The 19,336-nt window shown below is 50.6% G+C and overlaps 8 protein-coding genes across 8 annotated transcripts; 3 read left to right on the plus strand and 5 right to left on the minus strand.

Moving 5' to 3' along the window:
* Nucleotides 1-925: 925 nt before the first annotated feature.
* On the plus strand, nt 926-2,220 carry AO090005001416 (uncharacterized protein; the record flags this gene model as incomplete). Its single annotated transcript, XM_023237622.1, has 2 exons — nt 926-1,475; nt 1,502-2,220. The coding sequence occupies 2 exons, from the start codon at nt 926-928 to the stop codon at nt 2,218-2,220; spliced, it is 1,269 nt and encodes a 422-aa protein (XP_023089359.1).
* Nucleotides 2,221-3,863: 1,643 nt separating this feature from the next.
* On the plus strand, nt 3,864-7,010 carry AO090005001415 (uncharacterized protein; the record flags this gene model as incomplete). Its single annotated transcript, XM_023237624.1, is given in 5 exon segments — nt 3,864-4,243; nt 4,251-5,001; nt 5,035-5,370; nt 5,430-5,768; nt 5,784-7,010. Coding segments are annotated over 5 exon segments (3,033 nt in total).
* Nucleotides 7,011-9,078: 2,068 nt separating this feature from the next.
* AO090005001414 (uncharacterized protein) lies at nt 9,079-10,477 on the minus strand (the record flags this gene model as incomplete). The annotated part of the gene is made up of 3 exons (XM_023237629.1): nt 9,079-9,359; nt 9,823-10,047; nt 10,471-10,477. The coding sequence occupies 3 exons, from the start codon at nt 10,475-10,477 to the stop codon at nt 9,079-9,081; spliced, it is 513 nt and encodes a 170-aa protein (XP_023089357.1).
* Nucleotides 10,478-10,759: 282 nt separating this feature from the next.
* Nucleotides 10,760-11,187, minus strand: AO090005001413 (uncharacterized protein; the record flags this gene model as incomplete). Its single annotated transcript, XM_001818288.3, has 2 exons — nt 10,760-10,863; nt 10,923-11,187. 2 exons carry the CDS (start codon nt 11,185-11,187, stop codon nt 10,760-10,762), a joined length of 369 nt encoding a protein of 122 aa, XP_001818340.1.
* Nucleotides 11,188-11,952: 765 nt separating this feature from the next.
* On the plus strand, nt 11,953-12,942 carry AO090005001412 (translation initiation factor eIF2 subunit beta; the record flags this gene model as incomplete). The annotated part of the gene is made up of 3 exons (XM_001818287.3): nt 11,953-12,013; nt 12,098-12,718; nt 12,776-12,942. The coding sequence occupies 3 exons, from the start codon at nt 11,953-11,955 to the stop codon at nt 12,940-12,942; spliced, it is 849 nt and encodes a 282-aa protein (XP_001818339.3).
* Nucleotides 12,943-13,594: 652 nt separating this feature from the next.
* AO090005001411 (AIM24 family protein) lies at nt 13,595-14,856 on the minus strand (the record flags this gene model as incomplete). Its single annotated transcript, XM_023237644.1, has 5 exons — nt 13,595-13,801; nt 13,883-14,229; nt 14,298-14,657; nt 14,723-14,745; nt 14,801-14,856. The coding sequence occupies 5 exons, from the start codon at nt 14,854-14,856 to the stop codon at nt 13,595-13,597; spliced, it is 993 nt and encodes a 330-aa protein (XP_023089356.1).
* Nucleotides 14,857-15,595: 739 nt separating this feature from the next.
* On the minus strand, nt 15,596-17,602 carry AO090005001410 (ankyrin repeat domain-containing protein; the record flags this gene model as incomplete). Its single annotated transcript, XM_001818285.3, has 1 exon — nt 15,596-17,602. One exon carries the CDS (start codon nt 17,600-17,602, stop codon nt 15,596-15,598), a length of 2,007 nt encoding a protein of 668 aa, XP_001818337.3.
* A 577-nt stretch (nt 17,603-18,179) lies between these two features.
* Nucleotides 18,180-19,063, minus strand: AO090005001409 (uncharacterized protein; the record flags this gene model as incomplete). The annotated part of the gene is made up of 3 exons (XM_023237653.1): nt 18,180-18,202; nt 18,501-18,917; nt 18,976-19,063. The coding sequence occupies 3 exons, from the start codon at nt 19,061-19,063 to the stop codon at nt 18,180-18,182; spliced, it is 528 nt and encodes a 175-aa protein (XP_023089355.1).
* Nucleotides 19,064-19,336: the final 273 nt, after the last annotated feature.

A 19,336-nucleotide genomic window follows, 5' to 3' on the forward strand; every position in this document is an offset into this window, starting at 1 on the left:
AGTGCCATGTTGGTTATAGGCTTTCTTACTTCGGTCACTGGTGCCACATCGAAATTCTTGTAAACACCAACTGCATATGCCGTGGGGAATGCGCCACAAGAGACCAGCCTCGTCCAAGCCTCTCGGAACGGCTCCTTCACCTTGTCTCCATTATCCACGGTGCTAACTCTGGACTACGGAGAAGATGTCGCCGGTATACCGTACTTTCAGGTGGAGTCCGGCTCAGGGCAAACCGCAGTAAAGTACTCGGAACCATTTGACAGTCTCAATTCACCGTACTCAGACGGGCTCTGGGATTTCGTCAACGACCTCATGAACACCTTTCGCACGGAACTTTCAATATTACCGGTCCTGGCAGAGTGCAAGCGAGTCTTCTACAAGGTGGCCAACGCTGTCAGTCGGTGACTCTGTTGACAAATTACACTATCGCCTTTTCGATGATTGGCTTTCTTTCAACGGTTGAGTTGAATCCTGTAAAGTCTCTTCCTGGAAAGTTCCGCTCATCGAATAGTAACTATTCCGATATCTGGGACCTAGGTGCCCGCGTTGTGCAAATCGCTTGCTTTGACGCTGGATCACAGCCAGCGTCGTGGAATATTACTACAGATGGTGCCTTGATCCCTGGTCAACAGCCGGCTCTGTGTCCCCATGGCTTTGACCAGTAAAAGTATTCTCTGTCGTTCATGACCAAGATCGTTAGGGGAGGAGTTGGTTGGCGGATCCTCTCTACGGACATCAGGTACCGGCCGTATCTGGTCTTGACGAGCAACTATCCAGACCAGACGAAATTTTTGAACACGAACCACTCCCTTGTACCGCCAAACTCGCTTGTGGTGGTAAACGGATCGAACCTCATCACCCAGCCAAATCTTCCTGTTTCCGGGGTCAAGCAATACCCTCTGTCCTTGACAATCCTCTAATATGTATGGCACAATATCACACGGTCTCCACGCCGTCGGCTTTAGAGGTCTATGTCAACGGAACTCTAGGCGCTTCCATTCCTATGCATGGAAGCGGGACTTGGGGTTACGGGCCCTTTCAGGATCAACTCGCCTACGTCAAAGATGTGGTGGTGACGGCGAGTAACGGCACCGTCCTCTACCAGAACAACTTTCTCAGCCAGGACACCCTCGCCGAATACGCAGCGGACTCCAACTGGGGAACCGTGTGCGCGGATGGCGGCAAACGGGGCCGTTCTGTTTGGATTGGAGGTTTTGCACATACAGCACGAAGCATTGCGACCACCACCTATCGACTCGACTACATACGGGGCACCCTTGAAACTGCTTTGGCCTGGCAACTTCAGTCTGGAGAGCATTCTGGCATCATCAGCACGCAGGCCCAGCTAGGTGCCGACCCGGCAAACGGTCCGCTGTTGTTCCCCGCGCCATACCGGATCACGGACTATCAACTCTTCTTCCTTCTGACGCTGGGCGATTACTACCGAATGACGAACGACCTAGAGTCCCGCGGCAGTATTGGGGGCAGACCCTTAAACTAGTGTCCCGAATGGGCAGTTATATTGACCCGCATTCGGGCCTGCTTGGCGAAAGCTACGACAATAAATACTTCACTGCCTCCAACAAGCTCAATGCCACTGCCCCTTCTGCCCTAATGGCTCTCTCCCTCCGTCAACTTATCCCGGCCGCCGAGGCCCTCCAAGATACAGCTAGTGCAGCATCCTTTGCAGCCACCTACAAGGGTCTCTCGGACGCCATCAACTTGCTGCTGTGGAACCCCGAGAAGGGAGCCTACGGTATCTCTGTATCCGAGCCTGACGACTACTCCCTGTTCGCCATGACCTTCACCATCCGCGCAGGCATTGCCAACGAGACGCAGATCCAAGCCATGGTCTCTTCCCTCGAGTCCCTGCAGCTCGGTGTCGGGTACAAGGACGCCTTAAACTTAGGCAATAGTACTACGATGCGCATGTCGCCCAACTCCCAAGGTTTCCTGCTCGAGGCACTTCTCATCGCAAACAAGACGTACGGCACGCCGTCTCTCGGGCCAGTGAGCACATTGCTCCGGACGTTCTGGCCGAACATGCTAAACACGAGTCGTTATTACTCCGGTTCAACTTGGGAATATGAATACCCGGATGGAAGCCCCGGTATCGGGCTCTTCACTAGCCTAGCCCACCCGTGGGGCAGCGCGCCGACTTACCTCTTGACGGAGTACGTGCTCGGCATTCGCGCTGCTGACCCTGGATATTCCAAATAGTATTTCGAGCCGCTGTTAGCGGGGCTAGATCTCGACTCGGCGTCGGGCACGCTGCCGACGCCGTATGGAGATATTGTTGCTTCCTGGGAAGTGAAGAACGGGTCAGTAAGATTGTCGATTACACCACCACCACCAGGACCTCTGGTACTATCCGTGCCAGAGAACTCGTGGGTGAGTGAGTGGTGAATGGGAGGACGCACGTTTTGAACGGCACCTATCCAGTGCGTGGCTCCGGGAAAGTCTCTTTGGTTGGTAGGATGTAGAGCTTTCAAGGGCTTTTGTTTCAAGCCCCACCGCAATACGTACTAAGCGAATACAACTTGGCTTTGTGTGAGATTATGACAGTATTTTCGGTAATAAGAACGTAGTAGGTTGTACTCGGGCCAGTCTCTGGTTCAGGCATAGTCGACGTGGCGCTCTCAAGGAGCCTTTCAATGCGCTCTTAGAGCCTTCGGACTAATATTGTATTGAGGCGTCTCAGGGTTATGCTTAGACCAAATGACTATACCAGTACTTCGATATGAATGTCATAGCCATCAGGCATATACGGTGTATACTCCGCCTTCACTCTTCGCCTCGTTTCAGGAGAAAGAATCTTCCAGCCCGTCGATCTTGTAACTGAGAGTATGGGGGAACAGGTAGTGCTTAACGCGTGTCCCCTAATTCTATCCATGTCCCTAACCAACCCGTGGGTACAGACGTCGGGGGTAGAAGTGTTCTCGGTCCTCTATTTGGGTTTTTAGAAGACAATTTCGACTCTGTGAGAAACTAACAAGGACCATCCTTTTTATGGTGCATTATATTGTAATAGTCATAGGTAAAACTATGTAGGTGAAGCTCTACCGAAACTTTGTCCTGATTATAGGAAACGGCCCTGAGAAGGAAAGCTAGCTGTTGATCTACTAAAATAGGTCTACCAGAGCTGAGATTCCATCTTACGGATAAGTTGGTTAACATCATAGCAATACGTTGGAAAGCGGAACCCACTGCCACTCACTCGCTATCTTGCCAACCATCTCCCAGTTCGTCCCCTAAACAATTGAACCAGCCAACGTACGCCCTCGAGTTCTCCATCTGGTGTGATGCGGTGAAGTTGACTGATGGGTCTCGCAATATTCCAAGAAATCCATTCGGCGTGGACGTTGCATTTAGAATTGAACTAGTACTAAGTTGAGGTTCAGGGAAATGGACGCCGAGAGACGTTGCTATAGAGCCCGACTAGCTTTGGTGGATACGGGGAAAATGCGGGGGACGGCTGTCCCTCTCCTACCGTAATTAAGGGGTCTATAACTATTGGATATTCGTCGGGCCTTGAAACTAATCAATAGCCGAAAACTCTCTGGAAGCATAACTATGTGTATCCGATGCGGCCTTCCTGGGAAAGGCTGGAATGACTATTTCTTAGGAAGAACCCTTTCATATTGCTTGTCTATTGTGTTGGCCCAGATGGGATATCAGTTCCCTTCCATTCCGAAGTGCTCCAACACCCCATGTCGTCAACAATTTCAAGTCTTGCTGTCGCCTTCAGTTCACAGAGAAGCAGGGCCATAGCAGCGAAGGCGAGGCAGGAGCGTCTCAGCTATTGTAACACGGTTCGGTTGACGATCTAGCAAAGATACCTTGCCTTGCCTCGCAACTCGAACATGAGGCCCATCCTGCTCGTCTACACCCTTCTCGCGTCACTGACGCCGTTGGCGCTCGCACTTAGCCGTGTTATCTCCTTCACTGCAGGAGACCGCTGCCTACAACTTGGCGACCACTCGACAGGTCCGGACATTTGGGTGGCTCCGAATGACTGGCCGGCCGTCCGCCGAGCCGCTGGCGACCTGGCCACAGACTTTGGTCGGGTGCTTGGACAAGGTGGAAACGGTACTGTTCTTGTGCCGGACAGCGATATCCTGAATGGTACCGCCATACGCAGCCGTGGTAGACCGCCCATCATTGTCGGTACGATCGGCAACTCGTCCCTGATCGATGGGCTCGTCTCGCGTCGCAAGATCAGCGTCAACCCAATCCGGGGCCAGTGGGAGTCGTTACATTCAGGAAGTCGTCTCCAACCCGGTTCCCGGCGTCGATCAGGCGCTTGTCATCGCCGGCAGCGACCGCCGCGGCACCATTTTCGGCATGTACGACGTGTCGGAGACGATCGGTGTGTCGCCGTGGTATTGGTGGGCGGACGTCCCGCCCCAGGCCAAAGATGAGATCTACGCCGCGCCAGGGCGTAACTTGGCTGGTGAGCCATCGGTCAAATACCGTGGCATCTTTATCAATGACGAGGAGCTCACGCTGCAGCCATGGGCCGCGACCAAGTACAACATCAGCCAGTACGACAGCCCCTTTACAGGCGAGTTCACCAAGAGGGTTCTGGAGCTGCTGCTGCGTAACAAGGCCAACTACTACTGGCCCGCCATGAAGCAGAGCATGTTCTACGTCGATGATCCACAGAACGGCATCATTGCAGAGTACTTCGGGGTTGTCATGGGTACCAGCCACACAGAGCCGATGACACGCGCCACCGACGAGCAGTCCAAGTTCCTGAGCGGGTCGTGGGACTGGACCGAGAACTCGGCTAATGTTACTGCATTCATGGCTGAGGGCGTCAACCGCTCCAAGGCATGGGACACACTGTACACGATGGGTATGCGTGGGTCGGGTGACACGGCGTCGCCCACTCTCACAGCGCCTCTCCTGGAGCAGGTCATCCAGGTGCAGCAGGGTCTTTTAGAAGATGGCCTGTCTAAGTCCCTCGGGGATGTCCCGCAACTGTGGGCTTTATACAAGGTGTGTGCTCCCCAGTGTTTCTGGCTATAGCAGTGCTTCGAGACTCTAGACACGTGTCTGACCCTTGTGCAAGAAAAAACAAAGGAGGTGGGACAGTACTGGCAGGCCGGCATGAACGTCTCCGATCTCGTAACTTTACTGTGGACTGATGATAACTACGGCAACCTCCTCCGTGTCCCTTATCCCAACGAGACCACACGGGCAGGAGGGGCTGGCGTCTACTACCACGTCAACTACGTCGGTAGACCTCGGTCATATCGGTGGATCAATACCATTCAACTCATTAAAATATGGGACCAGATGCACACAGCCTACGTGAGGCAGGCCTCCAGAATATGGGTTCTGAACGTAGGCGCTCTCAAGCCTCTAGTAGGTTGAAGCTCTGCGCTATGTACGCAATTCAGTCGGGCTTATACACACGTATTTAGGAAATCCCGCAGTCATACTTCTTGGACATGGCCTATAACATGTCGAACCACCTAACGCCTGATAGCCCCACGAAGTGGATGACGGGCTGGGCTGAGCGGCAGTTTGGCTCTGGCGTTGCGAACATGACCGCCTACGTCCTGAACAAGTATGGCTTGCTCAACATGCGGCGCAAGTACGAGCATCTCACATTCCTGCCCTTCGTCTATAGCACTCTGCACTATGACGAAGGCTGGCACGTGCTCAAGGAGTGGGAGGAGCTGCTGTCTCTTACTCAGGCTGTGTACGACACGCTCGATCCGGCCACCCAAATCGCCTACTACCAGCCAGTGCTGCACCCCGTGCTCGGCGGCTAGACGGTTGAAGACTTATATATCAAGAAGCACTACGGCGACTTGTACAAGGCGCAGGGACGCGCCAGCACGAACCACCTGGCGGCGCAGGTGTGGGATGCATGGTATATCGACGGCAATAACACACAGCGATACAACACCACGTTGGATGGACGCTGGAAGCACATCATGGACCAAAAGCACATCGGCTACAACAGCCGCAATGCGCCTACCCACAACATCATGCCCAACCTGTCGTATGTGTCGGACGCAGATGTGCCCGCGTCGGGAAGCCTGGGTGTGAGCATCCAGGGCAGCAAAGAGACGGCGCCTGACGCGCAGCTGTATCTGTTATCGGTGGACCCGTATATGCCCCCCGAGGAGAGGCGATATATTGACGTGGTCTCGCGCGCCAACGGTACCTTTTCATACGTTGTTCACCCCAACACGAGCTATGTGTCTGTATCCAACGCTGTCGGCAAGCTCTCCACTCCAGGCAATAACTCGGATGCTCGCTGCGTGATATCCGTTGACTGGAATGCGGCACCCAGCGGACTCAGCTGGGTGTCACTAAACGTGAGCGGTGTAGACAGCAAGAACATCACTCTAGGCGAGGAAATCACCGTCTTCCTTCCCGTGAATAAGACCTCGGTCCCTCGCGACTTCTCCGGCTATGTCGAGTCCAACGGTGTTGTATCTATCGAGGCCGCCCATTACGCCGCGCATGCCAGAAGTGGCAACGGTGTGTCCGTCGTCGAGCTGCCCTACTACGGGCGCACTCTTTCTGGAATCAAGCTATGGCCCGTTGACGCTTCGTCACAGACCACGGCATCGGGGCCCAAGCTGACCTACAACTTTTACACTTTCAGTTCTGGTGGAAGCAACGATCCTGTCCCCGCCAACTTCACAGTGTACCTAGGCGGCTCCCGCAACTATGACGCCACGCGGCCCATCCGCTACGCTTTTGCGCTCGACGGGGGATCTCCAATCGAGGTGCTACCTGTGCCGAGCAACGCCCTGGGATCGGACCCCGCAGGCTGGAACGCGTCGGTCGTGACGGGCGGGTGGAACAAGACGTCCCCCGTGGATGTGGCCCCGGGCGCACACTCGCTCGACCTGTGGCTGCTCGAGCCAAGTACAGTTATTCAGAAGCTGGTGTTGGATCTGGGGGGTCAGAAGGATAGTGGTTTGGGCTCGGCGGAGAGTTTCAAGGTGCAGGTATGCTTAGACTTGCCCGACGGCCAGAGGTAGAGGCAGTATTACGGTTTAGTGCACGTCTCTATCTCAGTCGATGAGGTTTAAGCCGCGTGCAAATAGATCGAAGTCATAAGTCATGCTTTCAAGAAGGATTTACGGGAAGCTCGATGATAGATATTGCCTCTACATCAGTTCAAAATGGTTTCTCTACACTCGCTGTTCAATATATACTATTATATAACATACACAAGAGGCTTGACGTACCTGCAGGGATACTGGCATTAATATAAGCTCGCCATGGCCTACTAAGTTGGGACCATCGATAGATCTGGTCTGCCCAATGTGACCCGCAGCCTGGACTGGGGACGGTCAGGTATAGACGGCCACAACATTGAGGTATGCTCCGATTTGAATCGAATTTTTTTTGTTCAGAGACTAAAGCCTGATAAGCCAACGCGATCCACTACTACACGATTAACATGAGCCTTCGACTTGCCTATGGTATACTCCGTACACATTCAGTCTACAACCAGATTTCCCGGGAAACAAGGCTATCCTTCCTTTTACACCGTCTTACTCAACCGGGAATTAACCCCCGAGCTAAATCCCCTCATGCTCCAGGCGAAGGGGAAAAGCAAAGAAAAGCGAAATGAACGGAGCTGTCGATCAGTCGGCTGAAGGCAACGGATCGCTGGGGCTAGGGACTGCCAGTTGTCCAAACGGCAAACTTCCACCAGTGTCGTTCCGAATTGCTGGGTTCGTTCGGCCGGAAGGAGGGTTGGTGGCGTATCAGTGGAGCTATTATCCATTCCCTTGGGTCTGTGTTTTGTTTATTCTTTTTCCAGGAGGATGGTTTCGTCATCTCGATGTCTCGACTCGACCATGTTCAGCCACAAGAAATCTCTCTTCGATTCTTGAACTTTTGCATGACCAATATTTCCACAATTTGACAAGCTGAGAGGAATCAAACATAGGGGAGAATCTCAACTTGGGACCAGTCTTAGAGCAGGAATTCTTGAGCCGCAGTCATTCCATAATACTTACTCCGTACAGTGAACCTCTTCTTTTCTTTTTCCTTCTTCATTTACCAATTTCGGACACTTACACTAAAATCCCTTGTATGCAGAGAGGGATTTTAGTGTATGCGGAATAATTCGTGTTTTTCACTCAAGAGAATATCCAACTTCCCCTGTCCTTGTTCATGCACGAACCCTAAAACGGGAGTTGAACCAGGTTCCTGGGAAAATAAGCCCATTAATCATAACGATGACTTACACGCCCTTCCTTTTTATTTGTCTTTTCTCTTTGTCCCATAATAATGGTAATATTCACGGAAAGGTAAGGATCCAATCTAGAATTATTGACTCGTCTAGTACAAAAGTACGTCCAAAGTACCTGTACCTTTGTCTATTTGGAATTTGACCTGGTCGCAATAAAAGGTAAGGAGCTTGTGAGGAACAATGCCCTGCTGGTATTGGTTGTTTCGCGCTATGTATCTTCTTTAGTCTCCTAGAATAGGTAAAGGAAAGGCCAACGTCACCGCTGATCCAGAGGTTTGGCGCTCAGCCCGTCACTCCGGCGATCTACTGTTTTAGTATGAACTTTGGAAGAGGAACGCCCGCACGGGCCCTTGCGGGACACCCAGGTTGCTGGGTTCAGGACAATTTATGCGATGGAACGGTCTCAGCCGCTGCGTGTTGTGCTGTACAAGGCTACCGGCGTGGGTTTTTTCTTTTTCTTTTTCTTTTTTCATTTTCATTTTCTTTTCTTTTTTGTTTTCTGTTTCTCCGTTTCCTGGATTTGGCTTATGTTTCGTCAATGTGTGCATGTGTGGAGTTGGCTGGTTGGTGGTTTGTTTTCTTTTTTTTTTTTTGGTGTCTTCGTTTGGAGTGGGCTATATTCTTTTCCTTTCGGTACAACCCGCCCAGAACAGAAGGCGGATGGATGTGAGCAACTCTCTAGAGGAGACTTTCCATATTACTGCAGACCCGACCGTTTCATATCTGCCGCTAATTCTGCATAGATGACCTAAAGACCGGGGATAAAAGTACTATTTGTCCTGCCACGACAGGTAGCGGAAGCAAGGTCTGCTTTCCCCGAACAGAGCCTCGAGGAGACGGGCTCATGGGCCATACGCCGTCGCCGTTAGTCCACGTCCAAATCCCGAGATTGTGATGTTGCTATCTTTTGACTCGTTGGGTTCGGATGGGTGGGGAGGACAGGCTATCGGAATGTCGGACGGAACAGGGAGCGTGGGTGCCTTGTCATTGGAGACCCGGGGCTGCGGTTTCCGGCTGCATTTAGTCTTTATTTGTGCATAAGGCGTGGATGCCTGTGCCTGATGGCTTGGGTTGACACCATCCATTGGCGTGATTTGACTGACTGACTGACCGACTGATTGACCTGCGGTGGACGGTACCTTCGTTGTAATGGGTAAGGTACTGTAGATAGGCATGTTTGCCTTTAATGAGTGCTTGGCTTGATTCAAGCAGTTACCGCAAGTGCATTGCATATAAAAAGCTGGTTAATCGCCCTGGCGATGTAGCATAGGATCGTTATGGTTGCTATAGCGCCTGGGCTCGGCGTCTGTTCACATTCATCAACCTGCTGGACGTTTGCTTAACTCTGTCAGTAACATCACCCACCACAGTCAATACAAGATGCCCTCCACAGCTAGCACCGAAGAGACGCCCAACAGCAACTTGACCGAGAGAAACCTCGCTTTGCACAATATCATCGAAGAATCTGTAAGTCCAGCTGGTTCACTCGTAACAGGGAGCACTAGGGAGTGTCTAACTCTGCCTTAGGAAGAATCAGGCAACGGTGTGACGTCGTGGATAGAGAAAGTTATAGCTGATGAGCGAACCCATCAATACTACTCTCAGCTCGGACTCCAACGCTTGAGCACGTTTGACCAAGACGATGTCGACGTCGACGTCGAACGGGCCATGGATCACCTCAGTCAGGATACCTGCGCCTCGAATTCCGCGGAAACTCATAACCAAACCAATGAGAGCCTGAAGCTCTTTGAACAACAGCAGATAGGAGCTTACCGCGAGACCCCTCTTGAGCGCTTCTTGACCCCGGATGGCTGCAGTGACCTTAGCTTTTACGCTCGAGAAGCCCTGTCACAGTTGGGTACTGAACTTGGAGATATGGAGGGACAGGATAAACGCAAAGCGAAGGCCAAGGAAAACATGGATGTGGTTATCCGCAACAAGCGCAGAAAAGAGTGAGGACGGGGTTTGGTAATGGAGAATAGGTAATCAAGATTGGGTATGATCACCGTCCTTCATGAACTGGTGGGCAGGAACATAGTAAAACATTGAAGATGAATTTAGTCTCTGTGGACTGCCGCGAGTCTCCCAAACCCTTCCTTCGATTTTATTATATTCAATCCCGAAAACACATCCTGAACAGATTTATGTATATGCACTGAAGTTTGATTGGGTATAATTGTATCACAAATTATGCTGAAACGCTGCTCAACTGGAACCATTTTTGGAATGCTCACCCAGCATCTCACCAGATCATCAGCTTCTTGTTCCAAAAGGCGTACCTGTCCCTTGGCGCCGTGGACCAATCAGCATTGAAACGCCGGACTTGTAGTTGCATACACAGGCTAGACAGCACGGAGCTGCATCTTCCAAGACTGATCAATCATACGGAATGTAAGCACGAAGTTGCTTTACCTGACACAGAAAGAGCTAAGGTCGGCGGAATGTGATGGTACAGTTGCCATGTATATGTCTATCGACGCCAAAGAACTCTAATATAGGATGATGCATACGGCTTGGTCCGAATCATAGCGAAGCAAGAGCTGCAACAGCGCCTGCTCCCTTGAATGCCGCCTGGTTTTCGACGACAACTTCAACGGGATATTTCCACTCCATGAACCTGGTCCAGCCTATGCACATAGTCAGCATGTAGCCCACGAAAACGATGCACTCCTATAGATTAACGTACTCCAATAGGCAGTCTTCCTCCCTAGGTACTTCCCCACGAAGGGAACGACGACCATAGTCAAAAGGAGCTCCAGCTGCTCAATGCTTTCTCGCCATTCCTCCTCGGCGTCAGAGTAGTCATCTGAAAAGGTATCTAGGTCCGAGGAAGAGGCAGATTCTGAGGGAAGAGAGGCGACTTCATCATCTGAGATGCTGTCCACAGAGGAGACCATATAGGCCGATGTAGCGAGTGAAGGGTTAGAGGCGGAGGGCGATGGGTACGACATGGTGAACGGCTCTAAGACACTTTTGCACAATAGGGATGAAGGTATACGGACAAGCAGATTGTAAACTGTCAATCAAGCAGTGGCCCGCCTACCGCTTGAAAGAGGATAGCGGCATGAGTAGGTCCCAGTTAATGTCCCTTGAGAGAAGATCGAGAACGGATCGTTGATTGGAAGTGAGGTTGATTGATAGTCTGATGTAATCCAGGGGAGGGCCCCTCACGTGCCTCGACTCGTACAGTATCGTAAAATTACGCGGTACCGAATGGGTTTGACTCATGAGTCACGTGAGAATGACCCGCGATAACAGATTCGCCATCAGACTCGTCGCAGATACGGTTCTCAGCGGAAGTTCATAGCGACCTCGTCGTCTTGCTCAAAGCATCATTCTTACTACTGGAAATTGCAATTTGGTCTGTCTTGGTGGAGTGTGATATCCCTGTCTGCGCGTACAGCCCGATAGTGATTCAACATGGCGGATACAACTGTACGTCACACGCTGTTTTCCCTTACCGATCGTCCTCCCACATTTTCTTCACCTTTCAATCTTCTCAACCCCAAACTCCATTACTTTCCCACTCCGCTTTAGGTTTTGATAGTAGTGCTGTGCTGCATTGCGAGCATTTACTGTCTACCTTTTTTTTGACGTCTGGGAATTTTTGATTCCAGAACCCTTATCCGCTAACGTTATCTGGCGGGGCCGAACAGGTCGAACAAGCTCCTCAAAAACAACGCAAGTCAGTCGCATTCAGTGAAGGCTCTGTCATCATGGATACCAACGGCGAAGTCACAGAGGCGCCTAAGGTGGAGAAGCCCACCGAGAATGAAGGTACGATCACCCGAGTCCCTTCTCGGTTATGCTCAGTGCATTTTGGTTAGAGATCCATGTCCGGTAGTCTAATTAAGGAAGCAGCCACAGCCGACAAGTCGGTCGATGAAGTTACCGAAATGTTCAAGGGATTGTCCAAGAAGAAGAAGACAAAGAAGCCTAAGGATGCAGAGGCCGGCGAAGGCGACGAAGCTTCCCCCGCAGCTGACGGCGAATTCGACCCCACCGCCTTGAAAAAGAAGAAGAAGAAGACCAAGAAGGTTGACGCGGGCGATTTCGAGGCCAAGCTGGCTGAGGCTGGTGCAGCAGAGAAGGGAGCTGAGGAGACAGAGGAGGTCCTCCCTGAGGGCGACCTCGAGGCCGGAACTGGTATCTGGGCCCACGACGCAACGCAAGCCATCCCCTACTCTCTGCTTGTCTCCCGATTCTTCTCCCTCATTCAGAGCCACCACCCCGACCTTCTGTCCAGCGGTGCCAAGTCGTATAAGATTCCTCCTCCTCAGTGTCTGCGTGAAGGTAACCGTCGTACCATTTTCGCCAACATCGCCGATATTTGCAAGCGTATGAAGCGTTCCGACGACCACGTTATGCAGTTCTTGTTCGCCGAATTGGGTACCAGTGGCAGTGTTGACGGCAGTCGTCGTCTGGTCATTAAGGGTCGTTTCCAGCAGAAGCAGCTTGAGAACGTCCTCAGAAGATATATTGGTACGGTGCTTCGCTTTCCCCGTTTATTTATCTGACATCCATCTAACCTATAACCAGTCGAATATGTTACTTGCAAGACCTGCCGCAGTCCCGACACCGAGCTCAACAAGGGTGAGAACCGTCTGTACTTCGTTACCTGCAACTCCTGCGGATCCCGTCGTTCCGTCGCCGCTATCAAGACCGGTTTCCGTGGCCAAGTCGGACGCAGAAAGAGACAGGGTTAAATGTGATGTGGCGTCTTTGGGGGAGCCATGGTGGCGGTGGTTGTATTTCCTTGCGACTATCTTTTGGCGATTTATGATTTTCTTCCCCCCTTTCGTATAAAGATTTCTTTTTTCTCTCTCCTATGTGGATGATGATGACGACGTTGAGAGTAGTGCTTTATGGAAAAGGAACTCAAAAGTAACTAAGAAGAGACGAAGTGAAGACAATTCGGCATGGCATGATAAGTATATGGATTGGTATGACTTTTTCATAGTCTTTTCTCTTTTATCCTGACGGCTGGACATAAATTATAGTAGGTGTTTGCAATTCTGATGATGCCGTGGTGTGCGGGTGGTATGCTCAGCTTCCTAGCTGAGCAAATACAATACTACGATCGCCTGGCATTTGTGAAACCGATTCTTAAAAACCTAGTTCGGCATAGAAACACAGGTAAACAGGCACGGTTATCGCCAATAACATACAATTTTGCTTTAAACACGATGAATCAAAAGGAAACACGCTCATAATCACAACAAACCAATTTAAGATCGAGGATATAGAACAACAACCAAACCCCACAAAAAAAAAAAAAAGTAACCAAAACCAGACCCACGGACAGAAAGTCAAAGGAAGCGCCAACTCTCTGCTATATTTCCCAACTGACGCATATTACTATTTACCACTGAGATGAGCCGCAAAGGCAGCGGCATTTCTCGTTTGCAGGTAGACAGTTCCAGGACCCTCAAACTTACACGCCAGTCCTTCCGAAGAACTGAAAGCCGACAGCAGGCCACCGGACGCAGCTCGTTCTATCTTGTACTTGCAGTTCCAGGCCACAATATACCCGTTATCGACAAGGTATGTTTTGCCTTCAGGGATCTGAATAGGGGAAAGGGGGGATTTAGCCACTGCGAAGACAAGGGATAGGAGGGAGAAAGTAAACCACACAGCCACACTTACATCTTTTCTGATAATGGCACCGAAACTCTGAAGCCATACAAGACCGACCCCGGACATGTGGTAGATGATGAAACCCTCGCCGGAGAAGACAGCCTTGGTCATTCCCTGTGACTTGTAGTCTTTCTCGACACCGCTTGTTTTAGCCAGGAATGCGTCTTTGCCCACCTTCCATCGCTCCGAGCCGTCCATCCGGAGCACAATGATGTCGCCTAGGAAAGGCGGCGCCAGGAGAATTTCACCCGGCCCCGTGTAAATCGAGGAGGTCATCCCGCCGGCGACCATTTTCGCTAGGCCGAATTTCACTGTTCCCCTGAGGGAAATGTCGCCGGACATTGCAACCATGGCGCCTGTCGTGATTGTTAGCTGCGGGGACTACTAGTTTCTGGACTGGGTCGATGGGATGGGCATAACCCACCTGGTTTGGCTTCGATCGGGCATCCCATTGCCAGCTGCATTGTGAGCACTGAGTTGGTGTCCCGGTGGCTGATGCGGTAGCTTCCACCGTTGAATGTGCCGACTTCATCTTGACTTGTGGCCGACACGACGGGGGCAGCTTGGGGCTGTACGGCCGCTGGGGGCGTCGATGATTGAGGGGGAGGAGACACGGAGTTTGATCCGTATGGATTGCCGATATCCCCATTCGCGGTGTACGCTGTGGCATTGGTATCCGTTGCGAATGGGCTCACGGCAGGAGCTGTTTGTTGTCGTTGCGGCGGGGGGAAACTGAAATTCGGTTGCGAGAAATCGGAGAGGCTTTGGGGATTCGAGTGAGAAGCTATACCCAGTTATATGAGATTAGGTCCCTGCTGAAGAGTGTAGAATATAGGAAAAAGATGTCACCGTACTTGCGGATCTTGGGGGCGCTAGGTCGGTTATTAGCATTCGCATTGAAGTAAATCATGTATAGTTGAGAAGGACGACTTACGAGGAAATTGAGGGTCCTGAGGTGGAGGAGGAAAGTAGGTAGTCGCCATTCTTTCGGGTTATGATTTCTTCTGATTCTTTGTGCACTGGAACGAATAGTTCTGGTTGAGTCTTTCTTCTATCCTACCATAAATTGATGAGTTTAGGTTAGGAATTAGGAAGCGCACAGCAGTGAAAGAAGGACCGGGTTATTTATAACAGCTCGAAGCGTGAAGATAAATAAAATAATTTTAAGTAGGGAAGTATAACAGGACTATACATGAAGGACCTTCTGGTAGGATTATTATAGCATTCATCGTCACCGTAAGCGCTGAGGATTTGGGATTCTTGCAAGCTGATTGCTCTGAGCCGGCGCTTAGAGAGAGTCAACTGTGATACGAGCTGCAGCACCAAACGGCCGATCCTGTCGAATATCGTCTTGGGTGGATGGGGTTTCCTCCAATCATGTGTGGTATCCTCGTCACTGGTAAATGTCAGGCTTGGGCCAGTCCGGCTTAGCGTCTTAGCGTGGAGGAGTTAAAGACTAGTCGTAGTGGGGTAGGAGTAGTAGTTGCCAGGGGAAGGTAGAGCAACAGTTCCATCAGCCCACTGGCTGCATTCTAGCCACAAGACCAGGAATATTTCTTTGTTACCTCAAGACAGTGGCCGGATGTTAAGCTAGATCTAGATTCCCGACAGGATGTCTCATGCATTGACTCGGATCCGAGGCTTTTACTACATACATATCGTAGGCATACTAATATATATACCAAATGATCTCATTAACATCATGATTAGGCCTCATGAGCTCTAAGCCATTGCTGACTCGAGTAATGTTATGCACTCGCTTGCAATATGATCGTATTCTCGTGCCGAATCGAGAGCCGTTTCACCACCAAGCGTGCGTTTATGGACGTTAGCACTGTGGCTTAACAGAAGCCTTGTGGCTTCTGTGCTGCCATTCCGCGCTGCTAGTATGAGGGCAGTACAACCATCGCTGCTTTCCATATCTACTTCGGCTCCCCGAGAAAGCAGGAGTTCCAGAATCTCCACGCGGTTATCTGCTGCCGCAGCCATCAAAGGTGTACTTCCGCCGAAGCTGCCCAGGTTAGCATTGGCACCACGTTGTAACAAAACCCGAACAATATCGACATGACCCCCTTCGGTGGCATACATCAGAGGGCTGAATCCGTCACTGTCTTGAATGTTGACTCTGGAACCTTTGCGCAAGAGCAAGGAAACCGTTTCCAAATCTCCTTTGTGACTGGCAACCGACAACGGCGTTCCTCCACTGGAATGACTTCCATTCACATCAGCTCCGGCGTCGAGCAGCTCCTGAATTGCCTTTCGATCACCCGCCATAATCTTGTCGATCAGGGGAGTTGAGCCATCTTTAGGATTCTGCATGTTGATGCTCACACCGCGCCGGCGAAGCGCATCTATCGCTACTCGATATTTGCCTTCGACGGCCCATATAGTGATGTGGTAGAGGAACCCTGGGCATCGCTCTTCCAACTCAACCCATCTTGCAATGAGCCAATCCAAAAGCGCGTGATGCCTATTCTGGCACAACCAATCCAGGGCTAGACGATCGTCTACGGAAAGAAGCTCACGGCTGTAAAGCCCCTCGTCATTGTTCGTTAACCAATGGAGTACGGCTTGCTCTCCCTTTTTGCCCTGGTTCTCACTTCCATTCGCCTTTCCTATAGGCACTGAGCTCCCATGGATACCAAGAGATTCCAGGGAGCTCTGAATGCCTTGTCGATCACTAATTTTTTGAGTGATGTGCCAAATTACCCACCCTAATTGGAGAGAAAATGCCTTCCACTGTTCCGGCCGTTGGTCTGCGTCCATCCAATCCGTGGGGCGACTATCCCTCAGGCTTCTGATGAACCTCGTCCTTGGATCATTCTCTATGAGACGACATGCGTACTTGTAACCTTCCGCCTGTATATTTGGGTCCGTTTGTAAAATTGCACGACGACAAAGGCAGCCGAGTTCGAAGACAGAAAGTTCGAACTCCTCTCCTTCACTACGTTCGCAAAGCCACCATAATATCGAGAACGCTTCCACCCAGTTTCTGCTGGCTGTAAGCTCCTTGATCCGACTCTTTACAACACTTGAGCCTCCAGAAAGCATTGGTAGAAGACCTCGATGTCTCAGCCCAGGAACTAGGCACAACAGTGCATCTTCCCTTGAACCTAAGTTGCTGGCTTCGAAGCAGTTCACAAGGTCATCGAGGCGGTTATTATGAGCAACGTACCCGTCTCTTGAGCCGGAAATCACGTTGGTGTCACCGCCAAGTTCTCCCATATTCTGGAAAACGCTTCTGATAAATTGAACATAAATGTCTTGAGCGGCCATAGTTTCAAGGCGATTTTCGGTCTTCACAACCAAAATCTCTTTGTCGTTGGGATAAAGGCCTGAGAAAAACCCAAACATGCATTGCGGTAGACAGACCATTTTGGTCGAAACCATCCTTGCTTCTCTCTGCCGGAAGATCCATTTATGGAAGTAAAGATCAGTATCTTCTGCTCTGGCCTCGGACTCACTCAGTCCCACAAGCCTACCAAGCCCATTCTGCAGCCACTCTGGGCTGGAATTCAACAGTGACCATGTCCATAGCCCCAACACTGCCTCTAGCTCGTGTTCCTCAACTCGCCACTGTAGTGTATCATCCGATCTTGCGAGGTTGATCGTGTAGCTTTCCAATTTAGGGGCGATAAACTTGTGATGGGATTGACACACAAAATCAAGCTCGAAGCTGTCAATATCCTTCAGCGCGTGTTGCCAGGTTGAAATTAAGTCCATCGTCATCTCAATCGTTTGGGCTAAGTTTCGAGCAACCTGCCGGATGGGCATCTCATCCCAAGCCGAAGCTTAGAGCCGGTCGGTACCAGAAGTGAGTCTCGCAAGGTGGGCTCTTGTTTGAACAAGTTTAGTTCCCAACCTAGTATCTTGACCTGAAGACCCTGATGTTACCGATAAGAGGCTGGGTTGATATGATGACGACCCTCTGACTATTCCAGAAACTAAACTAAAAGATCTCGCATCCTCGAGATGGAATGCAAAGCAGTCCAACTCTTGGTTCTTGTGAAAAGTAAGATTTCGTTCGTGTTTAGTAAGGCGGTTTTCCTTTGAGCTGATCCTTTTCGTGCGAAGGCATGTCCGGATGATAGCCATCATGAGAGTCGACCCCAGCTGTGCTAAGGTCACCGACGCATGTAGTCCCCGAAGGCCAACGAATTGAGCCACAAAACCGACTAATGTGAATGATATAGTGAGTGCGAGTATATATGAATTGCTCTGAAGTTTATGGTCCCGTATCGACTTAATATATACGAGACCTTCGTCTAGTTGGGAACTAGATCCTTCGTTGACTGCGAGAAATGAGTCAAACACTTGGTCTCCGACGTTCTGTCCACCGGGCTGTAGCCAATAGATCTTGCTAGGCTTGACAGGGTGGAAGTAAAATTCCTTTGAAGAGCGTTCGATGATAAAGGCACAGAGGAACATGCCTGTGCAGAGGCATATAGTCCCAATGAGAAAAAGCGGGAGCGCATAGCTCTCGACCGGCTGATCATCCTTTTGGAACTGATCTGGATATAACAGAACAGTTACCGCAGAATATACTAGCACTCCTGAAAACTCGTCAGTTATTTTCTATCGTTCAATAGTACCAGTCTCAAGGCCGTACAATCGACCGGAAACGTACCTATCTGCAGCACAAGCCCTACGGCCGCAGCACAATAGAACCAACCCTGGCTCCTCCTTGCAATACCCTTATTTAGAGACAGATTTGGTATTTCAAGTTCCGGTAACGGGTAGTCCTTTTCGAGGAGCTTCAACCCTTCATCTTTTGTGGTCCATGCACGTTGTAGAAGAGCATCACGCAAAGTCCCTGTCTTCCAGCAGTCTTCTTTGGTTACAGGATCTTTGTCCTTCCACACCACTACCTCTAGAAGCCGAGGGCGTCCAAAAACTCGGGAAATGCCACCATTGTTAAACAATTCGGCCGTAGTCTCCGAAACACAAGACAGCAACTCATGCTCTGCCTCGCCGGGACCCTCCTGGGCTCTTCCGATAAATGCTCGAAGAGAAGCATTTCCACAGACTCGGATTGCGGAAACCGCTGCTGTTAAAATCCCCAACGGAGCTAGGGCAAAGATAACGTTGTCTAAAAGACTAACAGACTCCGAAAGGAATTGTGTAGTCAGTCGTTCTCCAAAGAGAGAGATCAAAGGTGCCTGGCAGTACTAACGTTAAACCGATAGGCATAGCACGCGGGGAAAATATAACCTACCAGGTCCGTAGCAAGATTGTCTGTAAAGTTATCCCAGCCACCTGCCCTTGCAGCAGGTATTATAAAACATGTAACAAGTATTAGATGGCTAAACATGACGATGAGAAACACGATATATACGACAAAGAGAACCGAATCTGAGAAGAATTTCTAAAAACAAAGCATCCTGCTTGTACAACCTTGGTTTATATTGTAAGCGCTCTCATACAAACCACTGCGCCGCTAATGCATAGTGCTCAAGGACTCCG

Source organism: Aspergillus oryzae, chromosome 1, assembly GCF_000184455.2.
Source record: "Aspergillus oryzae RIB40 DNA, chromosome 1".
NCBI classification, from domain to species: Eukaryota; Fungi; Ascomycota; class Eurotiomycetes; order Eurotiales; family Aspergillaceae; genus Aspergillus; species Aspergillus oryzae.